The sequence below is a fragment of the Nematolebias whitei genome, chromosome 7 (genome assembly GCF_014905685.2).
Source record: "Nematolebias whitei isolate Nwh7 chromosome 7, NemWhi1, whole genome shotgun sequence".
Lineage (NCBI taxonomy): Eukaryota > Metazoa > Chordata > Actinopteri > Cyprinodontiformes > Rivulidae > Nematolebias > Nematolebias whitei.
This window is the reverse complement of record NC_056504.1, coordinates 41,887,627-41,912,199: the sequence shown is the minus strand read 5'-3', so window position 1 is coordinate 41,912,199 and position 24,573 is coordinate 41,887,627. Positions and strand designations below refer to the sequence as shown.

At 38.7% G+C, this 24,573-nt stretch overlaps 1 protein-coding gene across 1 annotated transcript; it reads left to right on the top strand.

Moving 5' to 3' along the window:
• The first annotated feature begins 978 nt into the window (after positions 1-978).
• Positions 979-19,477, top strand: LOC119412567 (complement C1q-like protein 4). Its single transcript, XM_037679591.1, has 2 exons — positions 979-1,539; positions 19,167-19,477. Exons 1-2 carry the CDS (start codon positions 1,000-1,002, stop codon positions 19,344-19,346), a joined length of 720 nt encoding a protein of 239 aa, XP_037535519.1. The 5' UTR covers positions 979-999; the 3' UTR covers positions 19,347-19,477.
• Positions 19,478-24,573: the final 5,096 nt, after the last annotated feature.

Genomic DNA, 24,573 nt, shown 5'->3' with positions numbered 1-24,573 from the left:
ATATATATATATATATATATATATATATATATATATAATTATTAATAATCAACTTTAGGAAATTTAGTGTCTAAATCCATACTCTCTAACTGCTAAATGAACACTATTTTTAATTGATATCTGTGCATTAAGTTTGCATTTGTTTAATGTTAAGAGCAAAGTGACTGTCTCTTAACCATCACCTTATTCTGTGTATTTTTTCCTGCTCTCTCCAGATTGTAAGAGAATCTATGGGGCGTGTGATAAATTAGTTTTTGCTCCATCCAAGTACAGACTCCCCTCCTCTTAGACCAGGCCTTTATGAGCTGCAACAAATCTGCTGATTGAATGCAGGAACAGACTTTTTAACAAACAAATCCAACAAAGCTGTGTGCCCATCACCTCCTTTGCGCTTGCGTTTTGTGAGAGCGAAAACAGCTGAGACTTTAGCTGTTTCCTTCTCTTCTCCTCCCAGACTGATGAGTGGAGCTCTTTTCCCTGCATGTGGTGGGTGAGATGAACTCCTGTGGGAATATTGTAGACCCCACCTGACAGCTGCCTGCCTGAGAAACTGAAGGATTGGAACGTCCACAAAATATAAAGCTGTAAAAAAAAGCTAAGAATAACCCTGAAATTTATCATTTTTCTGAACATATTTTGAAGTTAATTTACCTTTTTATGATGCCGTTCTTTCGATTGAGTCCTCAGACACTGTGAACCAGAAACAAACAAAGGATTCAAACAAAGAGGAACAAGAAATGGGAAAAATCTATTTGCTTTTCTCCCCCTGACTGGCTTCCTGACTGTCCCAGTCCTTAAAAAACTTGAGTTTATTCACCCTGTCCCATAAAATCCTCCATTTTTCACCTCTGCTTTCTTGACTGAGTAGTAGCGTTCTGCCTAGAGGTCAGTCTGGCCGGCACAACCATTCCAGCTAAAGGGGAGGAGGACTTCCTGACGCTGGCCGCCTCCCGGCTCAGCCGAAAGAAACGTGTCATTGGGGCTGGAGTCGGAGTGGCCATGGTCCTGGTCCTGCTGGTGGCCATTCCCCTATTGGTCCACACCACCAAGGGGGCAGGGTCCGGAGGTGGGGGCACACATTATGAGATGCTGGGAAGCTGCAAGATGGTGTGTGACACTTTAAGCCCCCCACAGGGAGAGCTGACAGCTGTCTCCCCTCAGCCTCCAGACTTCCCAAACCGAAGGGGCAAACAGGGCTTCAGAGGCAGCCCCGGACTTCCTGGGCCTCCAGGTCCTAAAGGTCCACCCGGAGAGCCTGGTAAGCCCGGTCCACCTGGTCCACCGGGGCCTGGACCCAACGGTTATGGCTCGTCCCTCTACTCTCCCAAAATCGCCTTCTACGCCGGCCTCCGGAAGCAACACGAGGGGACCGAGATCCTGAAGTTCGACGATGTGGTGACCAACGTGGGGAACTACTACGAGCCGAGTACTGGCAAGTTCACGTGTCCCCTGTCCGGTATCTACTACTTCACCTACCATGTCCTGATGAGAGGGGGGGACGGGACCAGCATGTGGGCCGACCTGAAGAAGAATGGACAGGTGAGCATTTCTCTCCAGCTTTAACTGAGGCGTCGTTTGGCACCAACGTTTACTTTGTTGTGCCAAAAGTAAAAAAAATACTCAGTTTGTTTCAAATTATGAAACAGACACAAGGAATATCAGCAAACAGACACGTTTTATAATACAAGTCACTGTGCTTTTGCTTTAGACTGAGCATTTTGCATTTGCATTTTATAATTATAACAAAGACTTTGTTTTTGACACATCAACTTGTTTTTTTTTATCTAAAAACTCAAAATAATCCAAAATTGATCGAAAACATGTTAGTCTCATGCAAAAACGTATCTAGATTTACTGTAGTAAAGAAATACTTTTTCAGAAATATTCATTATTAACAAAAACATACATTTTAATATATTGATAATTGAAAAAATTCTAAGTAAGGTTCGTTCAAGGGCTTTAAACTGCTTTTCAGTGTTTTTTAAGCATATTAATTAACACATCCACACACACATGCACACACACGTGAACAGAATTAAACGTTGTGGTGATTTTGGATGTGTACAACCAGAGCAAACATTAAAAACACAACTGATAGAATTAGATGGTTTGACTTTGGAGTGTAAATCAAATCGATGTAAAATCCGAGCCGAGACAAAAGATTATCAAGAAAACAAAATGTGTTTTGTCTGTTAGCTTGCAAACAAAAGGAGAAGGAACAGAGTGACAGCCAAGCGATCAGGAGGATAACAATCCTCTGTGTCTCAGTGGAACAAAACCAAAATCCAACATCTGGCTGTGGTCCTCTGAGGGACTCTGACTTTAACACTAATAAATAAACAAGTAGAGATGCCTGGAAAACGCCTTCCATCTGGACAACAGAGGCGAGTTTGAAGTGCTGAAGCCTCTCAGCGTGCCGACGTGTGTGCTGCAGAACACAGGAGCTGTGGTCCGGGGATGACTGGAGACAAAAAATAACAAAAATATAAAAATGCAGGCTTTGCATTGATTCAAGTGTTTAATGATACAACAGTTTCTCCACATGTAATGTTCACGGTACACGAACTGTGAGCAGACAGGCTCTTAAATGCTTTACTGACTCCACTTCAAAAAGATATGAAATAAATTGGCCTGTGGGAATTAAATAGGAGAGGAGCGCACGGTTCTTTTGTCTGAAAGTTGACCCTGTGGTGATCCGCTCGACACATGCAGACGTGAGAAAAATCGTAGTAATAATAGGATGAAAAAAAGGTGTTTACGTCTTTATTTAAAGATTTTGACCAAATTCAGGCACCGGATTTAAATAAAACAACTTGGTTTGAGTTAAAAAGGTCACATTTTTTATGGATGTCCTGAGAGTAAAAGAGGAAGTTGAAGGGTTAATGTGTCACCTTAGAACAGGGTTCTTTAACTTCTTGGGTTCAGGGACCCCTTACAGGGAGAAAAAGTTTCAGGGACCCCCTCATAACCCTCATGTTTATTAAATAATTTTCTTCAATTTGTCTCTTTAATGCAATGGAAATATTTGTGTAACATAAATACATAAGACATGTTCTTTAATAATGTTAATGTAAATTTTATACTTTTCAACATGGGGTATTTTTCATCTAAGACTCACCTAATTAATAAAATTTTCATTTCATCTTCCAAAAATTACAGTTCTGAGAAAATGAACAGCATCAAAAACCACTTTAAAACTTCACATAATGAACATAAATGTAATCGCCACTTCTTCAAAATATTACAGAAAACTCTTTACATCAAACTGAACAGAATCAGCAGCAGTAGTCAGACCAAGTAACGGATTCATTTGTAAACTGATCGATGCTGGAATGCAAATAGCAGGAGGGTGGGGGGGGGGGTCTGGGGTCATCCCCCAGAAAATTTTGAATAAAGTAGATGTGATTTCCAGCTTTTTGGTGTATTTTAACGCGTTGTTAAAAATCTACGTGCTTGGAAATTTAATTTAATTTTATTATTATTGTTGTTTTTGCAGACCCCCAAACACTGGCTCGCAGACCCCCGGGGGTCCGGTGACCACAGTTTGAGAACCACTGCCTTAGAAAACCACTAAAAGCTAGCAATGTACCGGTAATCCTTTATTTCAGGAGATTTTAGCTGAAAAGACTGAAAAAGACAACAACAACAACAAAAATCAGAATATTTATAGTTTTTGAAACGTGCGATACACAAGACTTCACTTTTGACACATGTAGCGTCAGAATTCAAGAGCTGTGCTGTAACGTTACACGTTTGCTGCTGTATTAAGCTTTAAAACAGCACGGTTTGCAATTGACATGTTAGTCTTTGTGTTAACTTGTCGCTTCTCTTCATGACCTGTGGTCGGTCTGATCTTGTAGGCCTTTCCTGCATCCACCGCAGCACAACACAACTGACGTCACCAACAACGTCACAAAATCATATTCAAGAAAACGAACAAACATCTTGAACAGTTTAAAATCAAAAGCTCAGCCGTGCCAGAATAAAGTCTAATTGAAGACGACGAAACAAAACACGTCATTTCATCACTGCTCAACTTTTAGTGGTGTAACACGTTTGCCTGCATGATGAATCGAGATGAGACAAATAATATTTTTTCCACAAACTCAGCTGACTGGCCTCTTTCCTCTCTGATTACTTATGATTCAAGGTTCAAGGTTCTTTATTGTCATTTGTATCACACGTGGTACATGAGGTGGAATGAAACTGTGCACTCAAGGTTACGCTCAAAAATAGGAGCACTGTAATATAAACTATAAAATGAAACAGTATACAGTAGTCCCTCGTTTATCACAGGAGATCCATACCCTGAAGCCCCGCGCTTCTCTCAGCCACCTGCAAGTGCCCTAGGCCACGCCCACTTCTCCGCTCTGCATGGAGATCAGCTGCAGCAGGAAGTTCATCCTGCAGTATGGGCTGCACAGAGGTGCAGCAGGTGCTAAATTATTTGAAATAATTTATTTTAAATAAAAATTTAATGTCAAACGTGTGGCTCATCCATCAATCAGCCAATTGTGTGTCATGTCCAATCTTATTTTGAAAAACCGCGACAGAGCGAGTCCGCGCTAAATGAACCGCGAAGCAGCGAGGGAGTACTGTGCAAGGATCTATACGTTAAACAATAATAATATAATATGATACGGTGTATTAAAACAGCAGCCTGAACATGAACATTATTTTCAGGCCTTAAAAAGGAGTCAAACTAATTTGCACAGCAGGTCAAATTTATGACCCTGGTCAAGAGCCAACTCTTTTCAAATATATTCTTTAACAAGAAAGCCCCAATTGCCATGTTTTAAATGTCTTGTGTCAAAATATTCATGGGCATTTATGAAATTAACTTTTCTCAACATATATTTTCTATCAATCTAAACAGTTTACAGTATTTTTTCCATTTAAAGACCTTTCTTCATGTCTTATATCTTCCTTTTTTTAATCAACTTTTATAAAACTGACTTCTAATCAAACTATTTGAATAAGGCTCATTAAAACTGTTTGATTTGAATCAACTTTAAAACATTTTGTGGTGAACAAGTTTTATTTTATCATTTGCATTTAAACTGTCCAGAAAACCTCTTTTGTGTTTTGCGATGTGTAACATAAAGAGAATGAGGTGGGATCTCAAAGGATTTCAGTTTTTCTTTTTAAGGATTATTCTTTTATCTTTGGTTCGTAACGATTTATCAACCAATTAAAATTTTTTGATAGATTATTGTTGCCTGATCTTTTAAACATCCACAAACAAGTAGCATGCGTTTTCTAAATCTTTTACTTAAGTAAAGAGGATCAGGTTTTGGAGAGTTGAGACTCTATGTTTAAATCAAATCCTCCTTTTTAGATTTAGACTGAAGTAGAGTTAGATTTTTATGAATTTATTTGTGTCCAATACATTTATATAATTTGCATTGTATTATATGAATTTTTCAGGAGATAAAGTGTAAATCACTTTAGTCAACTTCAGATGTTTTAAATTAAAGCTTAAATCATTTAAATGTAATCTTTGATATTCCGAACTCACAATGAGAAAGTCCAAAGATCGAAACAACAATATGTTGTGTTTTTTAATAGTTTTTTTGGCCTACACAGTTATCGGAAGTGAAAATGTAGTGTTTAACTTTGCCAGTGAGTTTTTAAAATCACTTCTTTAAACAAAAAGTCACAAAGAAAGAGTGAAACTCACTCAGAATTGTGTTAAATAGTCATTCAAAAAGTAGTAAAGTTTTATCTCTTAACAGTTACTGGTTTCACTTTGATTAAATTAGTTAAAAATCTGTATTTCTTAGAAGATCTGCGATGATGTTAAAGCAATCTCATGTCAGGTTCAGTCCATTTTTTCATTTTGGGTTTCACAGATCTCAAATACAAACATCAGTTCATGGTACTTCTTTTTTTATGACTGACCAAGTCTATAAAGACATTTATTCCTTATTTTACTGATTTGACAGGAGGTGCTGAGTAAAGAGGACAGACAGTTAAATGCCAGATATAATTGGGGGTCTTGGTTTGTTGCATGCCTTCGCTGACATTGTCATTCCTGTCTTCTCCTGCTGTTAAATCTTTCATAGCCTTTAGATGAGATCTTATCCCCTTCACCTGTGCCCTCCTTTACAAACACATGAACACGCACACATTCACACACCTTACACATCCTCGTCCACACTGTCTATTGACTCTTTCCCCCATTAATTATCTTTTCCATCAGTTAAATTATTTAACTCAATTCATAGCTGGTCTTGGCTCACAGGTTCATTGCACATGCTGCTTATTTCTGAGAAAAGACGAGAGCTGTAGGAAAGAGAAGCTGCATCATAAAGTGATAATCCATTCAGAAGGTGGAAAATACACCCAATGTCAATTTAATTATGCTTTTTTTAATGATAACTATTTTGCGGTTACTAGCAATTTTAAAGCGAGAAGGATTTAATATTCAGTAAAAACTAAATAATATTTGGAAACTATTTTATTCACTTTAATTGTCAGATTTTTTTTAAATATAACAAATCAATGTTTTTAATCTGTCATTTAAAAAGAAATGGCAGAAAAACATAAAATAAAAACAGTTTTATAATGGTGGATCCCCCAAAAAATCATATGCTGAAATGTAGCTGAAATGAAGAATAAGACTGAAAAAAGCAGAAAGAACATATGTTTGCTGAATTTAGTTTAAATACTGTAAGCAGAAATGAGCCCAAAAAATTAGGAAATTTGCTAAAAAAGCTGAAATTAGGAAGAAAAAAAAGCAGCTGAAAAGGTAGAAAAAAGTTTAAGCTACCAGAAGGAAGTGGAAGGAGCTAAAATGAGCTAAAAAAAAAAAAGTCTGGAATTAGCTGAAATTATCAATTTAGCACAATAACAGCTAAATGGTAGCTGAAATAGCAGAAAAAAACTGAAACTAGCAGAAATAAGTTGAAAGGAACATAAGCTGAAATTAGCAAAAAAAAAAGTTAATTTGGCTGAAAGTAACAGAAATTGTCACGGAAAACTTGAATTTATCTGAAAACAGCTCAAATTATCTGAAATATGCTGAAATGTTAGCTGCAAAGGTAGAAGCTTAAATATGCAGAAGGAAGTGGAGAGTGCGCAAATTTGCCCATTTGTAAGAAGCAGAAACGAGCACAAAAAAGGGGGAATTGTCTGGAAAAAGCTGAAATTAGCCACACACACAAAAAAACAGCTGAAAAGTAGCTAAAAAAGCAGAAAGAAGCTTAAATTAAAAGAAGGAAGTGGAGAGAGCACATTTTTGTTGAATGAATTAGGCTGAAAAAAGCTGAATGAGTGAAAAACAGGTGGAATTGGCTTAAAAAGCTAAAATTAACATAAAACAGCTAAATAATAGCTGAAATTGCAGAAAAAGCTGAAAGGAGTATAACAAGTTGAAATTAGCAGAAAGAAGTTAGAAGAAGCACAGAAATGTTATCTTAAAAAAAGCACAAAACAGCTGAAATTAGCTGAAAGTGGCTGAAAAAACATTTACATTTGCACAAGGCAGCTGAAAGAAACGGAACTACTTTGTAGAACAAAATGTGAAAGGAGCAGTAAAAGGTTGTAAACAGATCTAAAGATTTGAAGGATGTAAAATGAGCTCAATTCATTTCCTATGAGAAAGAAAATGGCAGAAAAGGCTAAATATTTCAAAAAGGTAAAGTTGCACCAATACCAAAAGCCTTAGCACCCTTCTTCTCCTGAAAGAGCTGAACGTTTTCAAATAGGATTTGTTGAAATAGCACAAAAATTGTGGCACAAGAAAAATACTGAAAAACGTACGGAAGATAAATGGATCACAATAGTGTGAATGCTTCATAAGCATCCATCCATCCATTATCTTTTAAAAATTAACGTTTGCGATTTTATAGTAATTATCTGTCCAAATTTTACTGCATTGTTTCTATTGTCCATATTCAGATAAGACACAATGCTAGAGTACGACAAACTGCATAATTACATTTGGGACTCTAATATTCTTATGGGTGTTTAGGGTCATACAGATTCACATCTGCTCACAGCACCTCCCATTTGAAAAAGGTCCCACAGTTGTGATTAAAGAACTTAGTACATCATTGGATAGAAAAGATTGCACATAATAATTTTGTAGGAACTTTCCATCCATCCATTATCTTTACCCGTTTATTCCATTTTGGGTCACTGGGGTCGCTGGTGCCCATGTCTAGCAATTACTGTGCGAGGGGCGGGGTACACCCTGGACGGGTCGCAAGTCCATCACAGGGACACATAGAGACAAACGAGACAAACAACCATTCACTCTCTCACTCACACCTAGGGACAATTTAGAGTTACCAATCAGCCTAACATGCATGTTTTTGGTCTGTGGGAGGAAACCGGAGTACCCGGAGAAAACCCACGCATGCACGGAGAGAACATGCAAACTCCACCCAGAAAGGCCCCTGGATCGGGGTTTGAACCAAGGACCTGCTCTCTGAGAGGCAGCAGCTCTACCAGTTGCACCACCATGCTGCCCGCAGCTGCACGTGGAAAGTTAAAAATAATATTATACTTATTTTTGATTTGTTTAAAGAAATCTATTTTGTATTCATACGCGTGTGTGCAACATGTTTCAGGGCAGGTTTGCATGCGTTTGTTGGCCCGCAGGCTTTGTCAGACTGATACTCACTGCGTTAATCAATGTCTTGTCAAAGGGAGCAAGACACATCCTGTGGAGAGATCACCGCAGAGACTGGAAAGACCCCGACAAACGGGCTGACATAGAGAAGAATGGATGGATATTCACAAAGGAGAGGACAGACACTCCATTAAACTGAGGATCTGAGGAACAGGACAACTAACGTAGTTATAAATACATAAAAAAACAGACATATCAGGCTTATGTGACACCACCTCAGACACTTGCTAATGAAACATGCAGCTGATCTGCAGGTTTACGACATATTAGCTTTAATTAGACACTCTGCGAATTGAACCTTTTTCCCTCCTTGTGTCTTATAACTCATCTAAAGATTGGTGTTGAGGTAGATGACCTTTTCAATGGATATATAATTCACCACCAATATGTACTTTGCCCTTTACAGTGATGAGCATGGAGTGAGAGTATGAATATTTATAGCTGATCCAATATTGGTGGATCTGAGGTCAGTTGGTCAGTCTGTAGTTGTGATAAGACTAAAACATGAACCAGGCCTTGAACAAAATGAAAAAAAAAGCAAACATTTTCTTGGTACTGGCAATTTAGAATAAATTGGAGACAAAATAAAATATAATTGATTTTTAAACTGTTGGCACAGTTGGTAAAGTTGTTGCTCTGAGTGAGAAGGTTGCCGGGTCAAATCCTGGCCTGGCACGTTTCTGGGTGGAGTTTGCATGTTCTTTCCGTGCATGCGTGGATTTTCTCTGATATGCTCCAGTTTCCTCCCACAGACCAAAAACATGCATGTTAGGATGATTGGTAACTCTAAATTGTCCCTGTGTGTGAGTGAGAGAGTGAATGGTTGTTTGTCTCGTTTGTCTCTATGTGTCCCTGTGATGGACTTGCGACCTGTCCAGGGTGTACCCCGCCCCTCGCACAGTGATTGCTGGACATGGGCACCAGCGACCCCCGTGACCCAAAATGGAATAAATGGGTAAAGATAATGGATGGATGGATGGATGGATGAATGTTAGATTAATTGGTAACTCTAAATTTTCCCCCAAATGCAGGAGTGTGAACGGTTGTTTGTCTCTATGTGTCCCTGTGATAGACTGATGACCTGTCCAGTGTGTACCTTTTCCCTCACACGCAGGGATGGCTGGACTTGGGCACCAGTGACCCACGTGAAAGGAAAAAGCGAGTAAAGAACACAGATGGATGAAAGCAATTGTTTGTTTACAACCCTTCCACAGAACGCCACTTTAAATGATCAGAAATATCCCTTTAGGGATCTTTAGGTATCGAGCAGTAAAGGTAATGTTGCACGCTGACATTACGATTAACACTCCACACTACTCCTTGAAATATGAAGATTTAACCCAGAGATAATTAACAAGACTTTTGAGCTTCTTGGGTAATTAAATAAACCACTCAGAGTCTGTGGTGATGACAAGCTTGGACTCAATTAGAAGAAAGAACGACTCGCCGCCAGCGGGCAGGTGAGATGCTGCCGCTGTGAGAGGTGGAAGCTGCTAATTAGAGTATAAGTCAGACAAGATGTCAATATGAGCCTCGTATGGTACTTTATTAGAAGGTTTTGACTTAATTTTCATTTGGCACATTTTCAACACTTTTGCCACCCCTAGTACCTTAATCGCGATAGAAAATATGGTAGAGATGTCTCTGTGTTGCATTGCTTTTGGGCCACAATAGTAAATCATTATAACAGGAAACATTATGTGATATTAGGATAAAAGACAATTCTTTCAAACTGCATTTCTTGTTGAGCAAACAAAGAACGTCTTCTCCCTCACACCCTGAAGCTTTTCTTTCCTTCATTGTTTCTTCCTCGCCACACAGAAATATGTGCATAGTTCCTGCAGAAAACCATTATTTGACTATATGTTACTGTTATAATGGCTCAGGCCATTATATCCTGCAGACTAAAAAAGACCCAGCTGGCTGCTGGGGGTGTTCGGTCATGCCTTTGTTGTGTCTTCCTTTTGCTCCCATTATATCATTGTGCTTGCTCATCAAGGAAACAGTGGTTGGTTTTGTTTACAAGCAGCAGTGTGTGTCACAGGCATTTTCTGATAAAAATATGAAAAATTGTTATATATTTATGTTAGTCATCAACACTGTAGAGACCTATTTGATTTAGAAGGATATTAAATACTGATCTATGACATAGTTGTCTTGTTTTTATACAATGAATGTGTTTAACTTTGTAACTTCAGTGTATCTTTGTATATCTTCACACTGTGTGTGTGTGGGGGGGGGGGGTGCATGTGTGTTAACTTTTCCACTATATGTTGTCAAACAATAACATAATTTACCTTCAGAACCATCTGATGCTTATGCCCTGAAGGTAGACCCACCAAAGAACTCGTTTATACCCAATTAAGCTATCTCCTTTACCCTTAAAGTTTCAGTCTAGAGCCACTTAGAGTCTTTCTAATCAACATCTTGACACTGTGGGTCTTGAGTGTCATGGTAAAATATTAGCATTTAGTATGCCAATTACTGCATGAGTCAGCAGAGCAGGGGAAGAGTTACATGTCAGCACACATTATAGAAACAGCTGGTATGGAGACAGACACAGCAGCTTTTACAACAATAAAAAAAAGACCATTTCAATTGCCCTTCTTCTTTTTCCCAGTTCACCCTTAAAGGTCCCCCAGGTAAGTTTAAGAGACCCTGTCTCAATCGCTCGCTCCGCTCTGAGAGGTCTGTACATCACAGTGAATGAATCCTGTCAGTTTTATTACCAGAGGATCAAGGAGCCACTGAGAAACAAAACAAAACTGAAAAAATAACACACTGCATAGACCCACAACTGCCCCCCCATTCCCCAACCTCATTTACCACAACTCTTCCTACAATGAAACCAAGCATACTTGATCGGTTTGTTAGCTCCCTCTCTATATCACTCAGTCTCTCCCAACTTTAGTTCTTTAACTAAATCCTGTGTGAAAATGGTCAATTCTTCCATTTTTATGTGAGCAGATATAAATTTCCTATACTGAGTTTTTTTCACCATACTCATCCCATCATTTAAAAAAAGTACTTGTGTTTTTTTTTTTTAATACAGTAGTTCCTCGTTTATTGTGGGGGTTATATTCCAGGCCTCCACACTGCAATAAGTGAAAATCCATGAAGTAACGACGTTATATTTATTTTAGTATTTGTATTTTAAGGTTTTAGAAACCTTTCCCACACTCTTGCAATGTTCTAAACTCGTAAACCTACATCATTTTAACAACATACGTATATGTAGCTACTAAATTTTACTCACCAGCTCGGCTGAACAGCAGCTACTTGGTTCCATTTCGGCGGACCCACCCTGCTGATTTTGGTAGGCTCTCTGGCTTGGGGTAGTGGCGGTGGGCTCCGAAGAGAAGGCGGACTTACAGCAGAACGTCCTCTGCTCGGAAGTCCTCATGGACCGGCTACCAGCTCTTAGATTCACCGATGGGTCTGGGGGTCTGGTTCTACTCCAGTTCAGTTTTGGTTCTGTGCAGCCCTTAAGCCCTGAAGTGTATTGGGGGATACCTTCGGGTGGTCGATAGAGATAAAAAAGTCCCGGTGAGCTCTGGAGAGAGCGCCGGACCTACGGCGGCATATCCCCACTCGGAAGTCCTCGTAGGCTGGCTACCAGCTCTCAAGATTCCCCGATGGGTCTGGTTCTGCTCCAGTTCTGGTCCGGTTTCCAGTGGGTTCTGTGTGTCTTTCTGCATCCGCTGGGCAACCAAGTCACTGTAAAGGACCACAATTTTTCAGATCAGATCAAAACTTTCCCTTTGTGCATTTCAGCAGAAGGCAATGGGGCTTCTGGGTGTGGCACTGCTGGCTTCTGGGAAATGTAGTCCTTATGCATGGCGATACATGTAGGCTTATTGAGAGAAAGCTACAAAATGGCAGCGTCTGTCCGAAGTATTCTATTTTTTCATTAAGTTTTTACTGTACAGTATCCAGTACTGACCCAATCACGTAATATTAAAGTTGACAATCATGTGTCCTGTACAATTTTTTTTTTTGTGTGTGTGTTTATTCTTACTTTGAAAAACCGTGATAGAGGAAGTCTGCGAAAGTCGAACCGTGAAGTAGCAAGGGACTACTGTAGTGGCCAAATTCAGTTGAAATACAGCTATTAAACATGTCTCACAAATCAGTGGCATGCCACAAAAATGTTGATTTTATTGAGCATATTCCCCTGTCAGTGAGATATTTCTGTGCCGTCACTTTCTCTTCTCCTTTTCTTTCTACCACACCCACCTAATGTTGCCCCCCACCCCACCCCACACACACACTAATGAAAAGTGTTGACAGTGTAATCTTCTCCACTGTCTCTTGAGTCTCCCCTCTTCCCAATGCGAGCAGATCAAGTCAGAATAGCGTTGGTCCAACCGACAGAAATTCTTTCCCTTGTCGCTATCAATCTCCACCGCTGTTGACAATAATCCTGATTTGCCTTTCCCTCTTGCTTTCACTCCCAAAGCCCCCCGGTGCCTCCTGCCCACTTAAAGAAAAACAAGATTTCACTCTGATTTGTACTGACAGATGAACCTCTGTGCAGGTTTCAATGTCTCTACACAGTGGGATCATTACAGGCATGCTCCAGGAAATGGATACCTCTCTCTCAGTGATGGGATAAATAGTCCCACTCAGAAAAAAACACGACAAGAATACCTACTGGTAATTTTATTCAGTCAGCTTTGTTGAGTTGGTAGGTCTAATGATAATACAAGTTTTCTCAAACCCAAATTGGTGTGAGCTGTTTAGTTATTTAAGTTGAGCTATTTTATATGGTAGATTAGGTGTGGTGCCCATCTATTTTACTACTTTTCTCCAACTATTTTATGTATCATATTCATTTAGAGATCAATAAAAATCCCGTTGCATCAGCTGATAAAGGCTGCAGCAATGTCCTAAATGTCGCACTCTTGTAAATATGTGTTTAAAATGTCTGAAGAAGAGAATTTGCTCAATGGGTCACTGTCTGTATAGAGTGAGAAGGAACCATGAATTAATCATAAACATTACACACTAAATGTCAGCATCTCCACTGTCTGAACAAAGGCCAAATAAACCTTCGTGTCACACAAGGAAGTCAACCATAAGCCATAAATAACGTTCTGTCCTTTTGGCTGGCAAATATAATTAGCTGATATTCATGTTTAAAGGCCATTTCAATGAGGTACTGTGAATATCACTGCTGCAACTTTTGTTGTGAGCCTTAAATGTGGTCATTTCAGGTGTTAAAGTTAAAAAATAAAAATAAATAAAACAAGCATGATTATGTTGTTGGTCCTTTAGATTTCCAGAAGAGGACTTTAAAATTTTTTATAACATTAAAAAGTGAACCGAAACTACATTTCTTTTACTGGAATGAGTGTTATTGCGAATTTAGCAAATATATTTCCTAATGAAGAAAGGTGTTGCACATTCTGGTTGTTGATGATTGGGGGTGTCATGTCATGAGATCAAACTCTTGGAAGGCCACAGTTCTTGTATTTCATGCAGGAAGCCTTGGACTTGCTGTTTTCAACAGATCTATGTGGTTCTTTAGTCTTCGATGTCTTTGTGTCTGCCTTCACAACCTACATGGCACTGCTCCACTGACCTTTACATGGCGTCAATAAGGAGCTGAGTTTCCAACACTTCCTCACCACTGCCATCACAGAGCCATTGATGAGCTCATAGATGAGCCACAAATGCAGGTTTTGCAGCTTCTACTTTTCGGGCTATGAAGAAAGACCTCAGTCTGTCTGGTCGGAATATGAGTCATGTTGCTTTGGAGACCATTTTCAGGCAAAAAAAACAAAACAGTTTGTAACTTTACATGTGCAATTGCAACTGTAAAACAATCTGTCTTATTTAGAAACCAATTGAGACTGGTGAGAAAAAGCCATGACAAAGTTGTTCTGTGCAGGTTCTTTAAGCCAACAACCCTTTTCTTGGTTTGACATTGCTTTTTGTGCAACCTCCATCAGTCACTTGGTTGCATAACTCCTACTCCTTGCACAGAGTTTCATCTGGACGTTTCAGTTTCCAACCACAGCTCCCAGTCGTATGCGTACGTAAACACTAACTTGTAGTTTTCTTCATGACAGGAGTGGCTGCTGCATCTTTGCGGGCCACTGTTTTCAAACTCATAGCTGCTACCTGTGGTATTGGACTTCAAACCTTAGTCCTTTAAGTCATTTATGCTGCAGGGTGTAGCTGTCGTGCCTCAGTCATATTGCAACACAACCAACAAGCTTGCATTAGATCCTGGTCTGACTGGTCTAACTGTTGCATAGATGCTGCCTCTTACATTTCTGATTTTTAAAGTCACCAAAGGTACTCGGGGTTTTGTTTCAGACCTTGACTTGCATTTTTCTTATTAAAAGAATTCACCATCTGTGAGTAGGTGTGCTATTCTTTTCTTCACTGACACGTTTATGATCTCAAATCAAGTCAAAGCAGCCTGACAGCGTTTAACTCAGCTGACAGACGCGCCTGGGGATTTCTGCCATTCAGCCATGTAGACAGATGCGGGATGTACAAGTTGTCAGAATCGTCGTACTCTTGTATTTTTTGCTCAAACCTATTAGATCTCCTCGGGGAAGCTGTTCAGTCCCCCAAGAGCAAAGCACTCTCACACTTTAACATAACGAAACGTCTTACATTCGACACATTTCTTCCTCAGGTATTCGCTCGAGCTTCATAAAAACAAAGAGGAAAGATAGCTGCTTTTATCGAGATGTATGAAAAGAGGAGGAAAGTGTGTGTGTTGCATCTAAATCTGACCTCCTGCCTATATTTCATGGGCCCGTTTGACCATTGCTGCCTATCCTGTGCCCCCCATTCATTGTGATTGTATGAAGTTATTGAGGAATTGGACCTATTAGGTGGGGATCTTCTGCCATGGCTGTCAGACTACCAATTACTGCAGCTTGCAGCCATGTATAGCCTGCCCTGATCCATCTGGAAGGCGGGGGGGGGGGGGGGGGGTGTGAAAGAGGGGGGGGGGGGGCTAGGGGAGGATAGTTTGGGGGGCGAGAAGGGGGTTCTCAAGAGACCTGCCATAGCAGCACGTCGTTAATCAATCCGATTTAGGCCGGACAGGGACACACTTAGTCGTTGCTCCTGCCAACACTGTCATGGTGGGGGAGAGAAAACGTGTACGTGACCTGCATCTTATTCCAACATGCGAACGCAAAAAGATGGATAGATGGGTTCAGAATGAAGAGACAGGGATAGGGCGGTGAATGGGAGAGGAATGATGGAAGTGGTGCGAGGTGCGGAGGGAGAAACAGCAATTAATAGAACGATGTGAGCTGAATTAAAGTAAGAATATGTATCGATTGATTTCTGTCTTCAGGAGAGAAATAAACATGTTCACCTTATCGTTGGGAAACAAATGCCTGCGTTGAGAAATAAATTCAGTTAAATTTAAGGAAGGGTCGGGGGTGGAAGAGAAATGGGTGATTTTTACTGATCTGATTTGTCTTTGCAATCAAAAGCTCGTGGACGCTTGATGGCTGGTGGAGATGATGAACCATACCCTTAGTCAGCTTCAGACCCAGAGGAGGAGACAAAGATGGAGTTAGGGCATCGTATTTGCATTCATTAATATGTATGTGAATGTGTGCTTTATTCTCCACTGTTTGTCTGCTTGGATAGTTTGTTACTTGCCCAGTGAAAGGGCAATTTATTGTTAGTAGATCTGCTCACTGATTGTGAAAAACAACTCAGATTTTCCTAAGCGTGATTAATTACACAAAATATTTCACACCATAATGAAAAGCATCGTTGTTCAAAGGTGTGCTGTCTTAAACTCAAACCTGCTGTTAAAGCACATTAAAAAAGTTTTTTGAAGGATATTTGACTGCCTTCCGACTGAAGCAATGAACAACCGCTACATTCATTACTGTATAATATTTTAGGGAAAGAACATAATACTGTGTATTTTAAATCAGATAACATTCAGAAGATGAAAATGTCCTTATGTAAAAGAAAGTGTAAAAATGGTCTATCGTACATGTAATTTGTATTTAATTGTGTAAAGCTGAAAGTTATAGTCTTTACCAGATAATGAATTTTAAAGTGTTTGTTTTAAGTATGTGCCGCTGCCGAATCATTTTTTTAGACGCTCAAACAGATGAGAAAACAGGAAATGAAGTCCGTATTTTTGACTACATCATAATCACCATTATTATCATAATAGGCATTTTAAGTCTTATCATATTTGTGAAATACCTTTTAAAAAAGACTTACGATCCACCCATCCCTCATCTTTACCCACTTTTTCCTTTCTGGGGGTCACTGGTGCCCATATCCAACAGTCTCTGTGAGAGAGGCAGGGGACACCCTGGACAGGTCGTAAGTCCATCACAGGGACACATAGAGACAAACAAGACAACCATTCACTTGCTCACTCACACCTAGGGACAATTTAGAGTTACCATTCAGCCTAACATGCATGTTTTTGGTCTGTGGGAGGAAACTGGAGTACCCAAAGGAAACTCGCACATGCACGGAGAGAACATGCAATGTTCAATGTTTGCATCAAAGGATGCAAACTCCACTCAGAAAGGCCCCCGGTCAGGATTTGACCTGGTGACCTTCTCGCTGAGAGGCAGCAGCTCTACCAGTTGAACCACCGTGCTGCCCAAGAATACATAAGTTGACAATGAATGGAAAAAGGTGTGCATCAATGGGTTTGTTTCTAGCTCTTCTTTTGCCCATTTTTTATGTTTTTCCCTGAAAAATTCCTGTTTTGAAGGATCAGATATCCTAAACTGGTCCTCCTTCATGTCTGCATCACTAAAAGAGTTGAGAGACCTCTCTTATCATTGGTGGGAATATGCTAAATTTATGTGGTACTGAAAAAAAGGTAAATGGGACAAAGACTAAAAAACTCTAACAAAAAATAATTATACAACTTACCGGTAACTATTAAATTTAAACAACTGAAAAAATTAGAACACAATATGTTGGAAAACAGCTTATAGATGATAACATGGAAAAACAATCACTGCAGGAACGAAGTCTGTATTGGTTGTCATGCTTTTTATTACCACCTGACAAATTAGCTGATGTGTTCCCTGATACCATCACCCCTTGCAATCCCCATCAGACTTTGTAATCCTCTGCAACAGGTGGATCAGGTGTGAGAGCCACAATCCTCTGGAAAAAAATGATGGTGACTAAGAAAGGTTGCGCTCTCAGATGGAGGTTTGAGGCCAGAGATCACTGCACATCTCATTTATCTACCCAGTGAGCAGGAAGACATCACTGTTGTTGACATTACGCCCAGATCACAGTTGGAAATGGGAAATAAAATGGCACTGGTCACTTCCACATGAAGTGGATCTGCCTTTGGGTGGCACACAGAGACGTAATGGAGAAAACAAATCTTACAATAATCAGCCTGATGACCTTTTATTTAAAAGGAAGAACAGTGAAGACATAACAACAATTAGCCATAACATTACAACATGATATTTCATAATGAAAAGCAATATGGACGGCTGCCTGGATGGCAAACATTGTGCAAACTGGTAGCCCATGAAGTGTGCATTAGGGATGACTCTCAGCAACTCTCACGTTGATAATGTAACTCCATTTGTGTATGCAAAAATTACTGTGTATGTCTGTTAGCAAAATATCTCATGAATTAATGGAAAGATGTGAATGAAATTCTCACAAAGTTCTCATTGGATTCACATCTACATCCGATTAAGTTTTGGAATCAACCCGATTCAAGATGACCGCCTCATCTAATCAACCTCAGGAAACACAAAAATGGCTACAACTCAGTCAGTTTTACAAACTGAGCTAAATTATGATGTGGTAGTAGCTGAGAGTCGTCCCCAACACATATCCTGAGCTCTGACAGATTGTGTGAGCTTGCATTTAAAGCTCTTTTCAAAATATGACTAAAATGATCATATTTAAACAAAGAAATATGACTTTTGTTTAAATCTTTAGCAGAAAAATGGCAGGCAATCTGCAAGTTTTCTTTGACATCGTCCAAACTAAGTGATTATTTTAGTTTTGATAACATTAAATTGTGCAGTGTTTCGGAGGTTACGTTCATATTCATCTCTCAGTTTTCAGATGTGGTTTCAAAAAAAGCAAATTTGACACATTTTCAAAACAGAACCTCACTAACCTGAAAGTAACAACATTCATCTTTTCATTTCAGTTTACGTAAAAAACTTGTTAATACCAGTGACTCAAAGAGGATAAAAAATATAGAAAAAATAATCAATTTAAACCTTTTAATTTTATCGCTTATAACTATAAACAAGCGTCACATTAAAACACATTTAAAATTAACATGTGAAGGTTTTATCTCATTAGGACTTGGACACAAACTTCAAGAATATAATGCACCACAAAGATTTTTAACTACACCAAATGTATTAAGTTCAGTTTTCTGTTGATCAGACATTTGTTGGTTATTTAAAGCTTCTTTACGCATCTTTTAAACGCCTAATTATCAGATTTATTTTTCTTTAGTAAAATTTTCTTACCGTTTAAGGGCTCCCTCCTCACCTTTTCTGTCTCTGTCCAGGTGAGGGCCAGTGCAATCGCTCAAGACGCGGATCAAAACTACGACTACGCCTCCAACAGTGTCATCCTGCACCTGGACGTAGGCGACGAAGTGTTTGTGCAGCTGGACGGGGGCAAAGTTCACGGAGGAAACACCAACAAATACAGCACCTTCTCTGGCTTCCTCATCTACCCCGACTGACAGTGTCCGTCCGTCCTCTGTGAAGAAGCAAAAAGTCTCCTCTCATTTCTTCATCGATGCGCCATGACCTTCTCATTTCTCTGCTGTTCATCCCAAACATGTAGCGACATGACCACTGTGTCGAGTTTTAGCCAAAAAAAAAGTGTAAAAATAATAAGAAAAAACAAATATAATGTATTAAAAAGGAGTGAGTCATCATGCACACAGCTGTGCTGCCATTATAAAGTGCCATATGTGTAAGCATGGCTAACGTTCATAATTCTCACGTTTCCTCAAACAAAAGTTCACACATTTTCAAACTTGATTTATTATTTTTGCTCTAAGACAAGATGACCGTGTCGGCCTCTGGACAGGAATCGACTGGAATGATATCTGAATGTAGACTGTCACTCCGAGGGGGGTGGGGTGGGGGGGGGGGTGTATCGGTCTGCAGCCTCATGCCTTCACTGTGAGATAGATTTTCATTATGGCTGTCGATGCCAAACAAGAAAAGGCATGAATATATTGACCAGAGCTGATAATTCTGCAAACCTCATGATTATAACGCAGTGTGCCTGCGTTAATGCCTGCGTGGAAACGTATGAATGCGTTTTTGCCCTTTAGTTCTGTGGAGGTGTAAAAGCATCATGTTGTTGTTAGTGTTATTGGCACAATTTCTGAGGGAGGGGTCAAGCTGTTGGTAGCCGTCCCTGAACACACACTGTTGATCAATAGCAGAGTTTAGCTTTGAGATTGATTCCTGAGCCTCAGAGCTACATCGTGTTCAGTTAACAAGCTCGTCTGTAGCCTCACTTTCTCTAAAAATCTATAACGCACTGCGTTGATCAACAAGTTTGGTTAATTAGGAAATGTAATTTTTGCAGTTTCTTTGCTTAGTTACATTACCAAAAAACTTAAGATGCAGCCTTTCAGATAGTTTATGCTGGAAAAGAAGTAGTTTGTAAAACATGTTCAGCCTGGTTCACCCGCTTTGAATGTTATCAACCATTAAATGTCCGAACATTCCCATAGGTTGCGTTCAGACTTTCCCTCCTGCACCTCCATTCTTTTTTGCTGATAATATAGTCAGGGGGTTAGGTTAAGAGCCAAGGGTCAGGGGGTTAAGTTTAGGGTCAGGTGTAAGGTTAGGGTTAGTGGAACCCTTTAGGAAAAGGGTTCAATAAAGCTATCAAAAAAACCTTACGGTTTTACACGTGTGCAAAGCTGCATATAATCAGCGATAAGAACGTACCATTAAACCTAGGAGGTAGGAGGGACAGTCTGAACGCTACCTATTGGGATGATAACAACTAATAACGTCCATTTAATGGGGTGATAATGTTCGAGTCCGCTGCCTGGTCAGAACTGCAATTAGGTTTTGTTCCAAGGGGATCTATTATGCTTTGCATTGTTTTGTATGAGGTTGTTTTTTTGTAAAATGTTCTTTTTTGTAACTTTTTCAAAGTGACGGTTCTATAGAGGAGTAATCAGTAGTCAGTATCTCAGCAATAGATACGTCTGAGCAACCTCAAAGTGCAGCACGGCATTTTTTTTTCCAGACCCTATTGACAAGCTAATGGCTAATCAGAGTGAGGCCAAGACCAAAGTGTTGTTCTGCTGTCTAAACAGCTCCAGTCTCAAATATTTCATAGTGGTTTAGCAAATGTTATATACATAGGAGTTTACGGTTATTTGCAAGCACAAATAGTGACATCGGCAGTTAGCATTAGCACAGCCTGGAGCATGACTGGCAGGAATATCATCATATTTCTGCTGGAATAACCAAATAATGGGACACTGACAACAATGCAAAGCTTTATAAAATAGCTTTTATGTTAACTTAAATGAAATTTGTGGGACTGGGGTTCTTTTAGATTATGTTTCTTTTAATTGGTGCTGTTCAAATAAATTACTATTTAAAATCTGAAATCAAGTTTACAAAAAAAAACAAAAAACTGAACTAGCCCTTTAAAAAGGCCAAACAGAGAGCTGAGCCCCATATACTGCTGCATTTTTACCTTTTCTGTACAAGTAAAAGATAGAAATGTTGCATGTTCACCAAGAGTTGTTCACATTTCTAATCATTAACTAACCAATAAACAAAAACGTTCATTATCGACGACTATTAAACATACCTATCAGTGGCTGCTTGTTATTCAGCCAGATGTTGGTGCAAAAGTCATGCATAATGAGAAATACACAAATAACAGCACTTATATAACAAGTGGGATTGTTTAGGAGATTTAAATGTGGCAAAAGATTTTAAACAATGAGATGTATCCATGCGAGCCCAACAACCAGTTCATCTCATTTCAACACTTTTCATTACAAACACCTAGGTCTTTACAGATTATTTTCTAATCTGTTACAGTTCAATTAGAAATATAAAAGAATTTGTTACGTCACATAACAAGAAAATTAATTTCCAAATAACTAAACACTTGTCCTGCTGTACATCCAAGATGCAGGATGAAAATGTCTCCTTAATGCTCATTAGACACAAGTAATGTTTCAGATTAGGCTTATGATCTTTTTTCAAGGGTCTTTACACCAGAAAGCAGTTAAGGCTTTGCTTGCAAAGCGATGACCTTCTATTAGAAGGGCCAGTCAGAGGATAAGGGGGACATTTTAACTAAAATAACCTCCTTAAAGCACAGGCTGAACATGAAAACAAATAATAAGCAAGATGATAAAAATCATGTTGTTTTTAAAGCTATGAATTGTGCAAAGCTGCTCTAGAGAGCTACCAAAAATTTAAAAAATAATTCAAAAAAACAAAGCTGGAAAGAAGCATAATGGATCCCCTTGAAACACATTTCTTTTGGAAGTTCCTAATAGAGTACTTGAATTAAAAAAGGAGCTGAACAGGAGTTCAAACCATTCTTCATCTGCACAGCAGTAAACACTGAGAGGAGAGTGAGTACATTTGGAGAAAAAGGACAGTATTTCTTTAACTGAACACGCTCGATCATGTTTTTTTGTTGTTGGTTGTTTAAATCCAAGTGACTGTTGATCTTTTACTGCCATTTTGCCATACATATAGGTTCTCTGTGCCTTATCCTGTCAAAACATTTTATTTTGTGTGCATAAGAAATTGTCCCCCCTCGTTAGGAGCTCTGCGAAGAAGCTGATCCACGGGATTCAGTGACAAATTGGCAGGGATTTTCTATTCCCACCACAGGCAGTCCTTGTGAACATTAATGAATCCTTTACTTCTGAAATGCTAACTGCAGACGGTGACTGTGAGTCTTTGTGTGTGACTGAATGTGAGACCAACAATAATTATGTCTGTACGGACGTTATTTACGGTGGGAGCAAAAAAAAAAAAAAAACTACATAAAGCATGAAGCTGTATCGTGCAAATTATGCATCCAGGGAGGAGAAGATATAATTAACAAATTAGATATATAAGAATAAAAGGTGCATTTATTTTAGCTTTAGTGTCAAGAAAGAAAAAGAAAAAGAGTTTAATATGTTACCTTTACGTTTGACCAGGTTTAAATGTGAGCAGCATGACCCCCACCTTGATGATATTTTGTGCTAATTACTCTTATGATCTTCTCATTCCTGTGCTGTAATTGAATATTTGTGAACAAATGCCTCCCCCCCTCCCCCCCCGCTCCCTTCTGCTCCTTAGCGGGCTTTACCCAGCCTCATGCTGCAGACCGGACTGTGTGTTTTCTGGCTCTGTTATCTTTGTTTGCAGACAGTGTGGCTTACTTGCTGTCACTGTACTTTGCAAGCTGAGTTGTGTGTATTTGTAACGTGATCTGCACAAGTTTTTCTCTGTCCCTAAAGACCATGAGATGCATTAAAAAAGAAAACTCTGGGCAATTTAGCTGTTGACAATAAAACCATTGTTATTTTTATTTTGTCAAATGCATCACATCCAAACTAAAAGGTTTACATTAAAGTCTGTATGGATGATGTGAAACCCAGTTTTTGTACTGCATTTTATTAATCACCTTTAATAATCTAAAGGTTCGGGTATTACTGCATCCCTTTCACAAGGAAGAAACAAGCAATCTCACATTAATCTTAGAAATGATTACAATCATATTTCACACAACTACACTTTAAACATATTAATATTATTTTGTTTATTTTTTTGCACAATTTTAGGCTTTTATTAAACACTACCCACAATTAGGAATTATATTATACAAAATTATACAACTTTAAGCACTAATTAGAAAAAAAAATCAAAACAAAATGTCATGTAATTATCATTAAAACTTATTTTTATATATTTGTGACATAAAAAATGTTAGAAATACACAATATGGACAAAAGTATTTGGCCACATTGACACTAAAAACACAGATTGTTCTAAATAAGTGGGATATTATGCTAGGATTGTACTCGGTACTCACAATCTCACAGTAGGAGGTACAGTGTGATCCTTCATCCACTGATTAAATACAGTTCAACATATCCTTTCTGTTCAGTTTTTTTTATTTGTAATAAAACAGTTATTCCAGCTAAACAGTCTTCCATCATAAAATAATAGAAAATACAAGCAGCTCTGTGTGTTTTACAAATACCTAAAAAATGCTCCTCCTGCTGATGTTTGTTTAAATCTAATCTTGGAAAAATGGTGAATACAAATTTCATACGTATTTTATTTGGGCTGAACTGTTTGGTTTTTAAGTGGGACCATGTTTGTGTCTTTTGCTGATGAGGTCGAACTCAACAGTTAAGTTTTTTTTTAAGTGTATGTTTTAGCTTGTGGTAAATGTGAGATTATATTTTTAAATTATAGTCCTATATTGTTTAAAAAAAAACTAAACCTAGCTAAATAATTTACTGGTACCTGCAGCAAAATGATCTCTGACAATCCACAACCAAATGAATTTCTTAAAACTGAAATCACATGTTTCACTTGTTAAAACTGGTCAATAACATGTTGTTTACATGTATATACATAAACAACAAATAAATGTTTTACTACAAAACAAAGGTGGGAAGTAGGGGTGTGCAAGGTGCTGCAGCACCTCCCGATGGATGCCAGAGAACATGCATGTACATACTTAAAGAATTATTGGACAAAACATGATCAGAGCAGACAAAAAAATCAATGCTGCTAATTTTTTTTAAATTCAAATTGGATATTGTTATTGTTTTCCCCTGCACAAAATTTCACAACTTAAAACCCACAAAACGTGGCAAATTAGCTCTTCAGCGTAATTTTATAGACATTGTCTCTAAAATATACAGCATATGCATTTTACTGCATATATATATATAT

Excerpts from the sequence above, each read along its gene's own strand:
- LOC119412567 (XM_037679591.1), top strand. The coding sequence starts at position 1,000 with ATGGTCCTGGTCCTGCTGGTGGCCATTCCCCTATTGGTCCACACCACC. Across the intron at positions 1,540-19,166 it reads ACCTGAAGAAGAATGGACAG|GTGAGGGCCAGTGCAATCGC; the intron begins GTGAGCATTTCT and ends GTCTCTGTCCAG.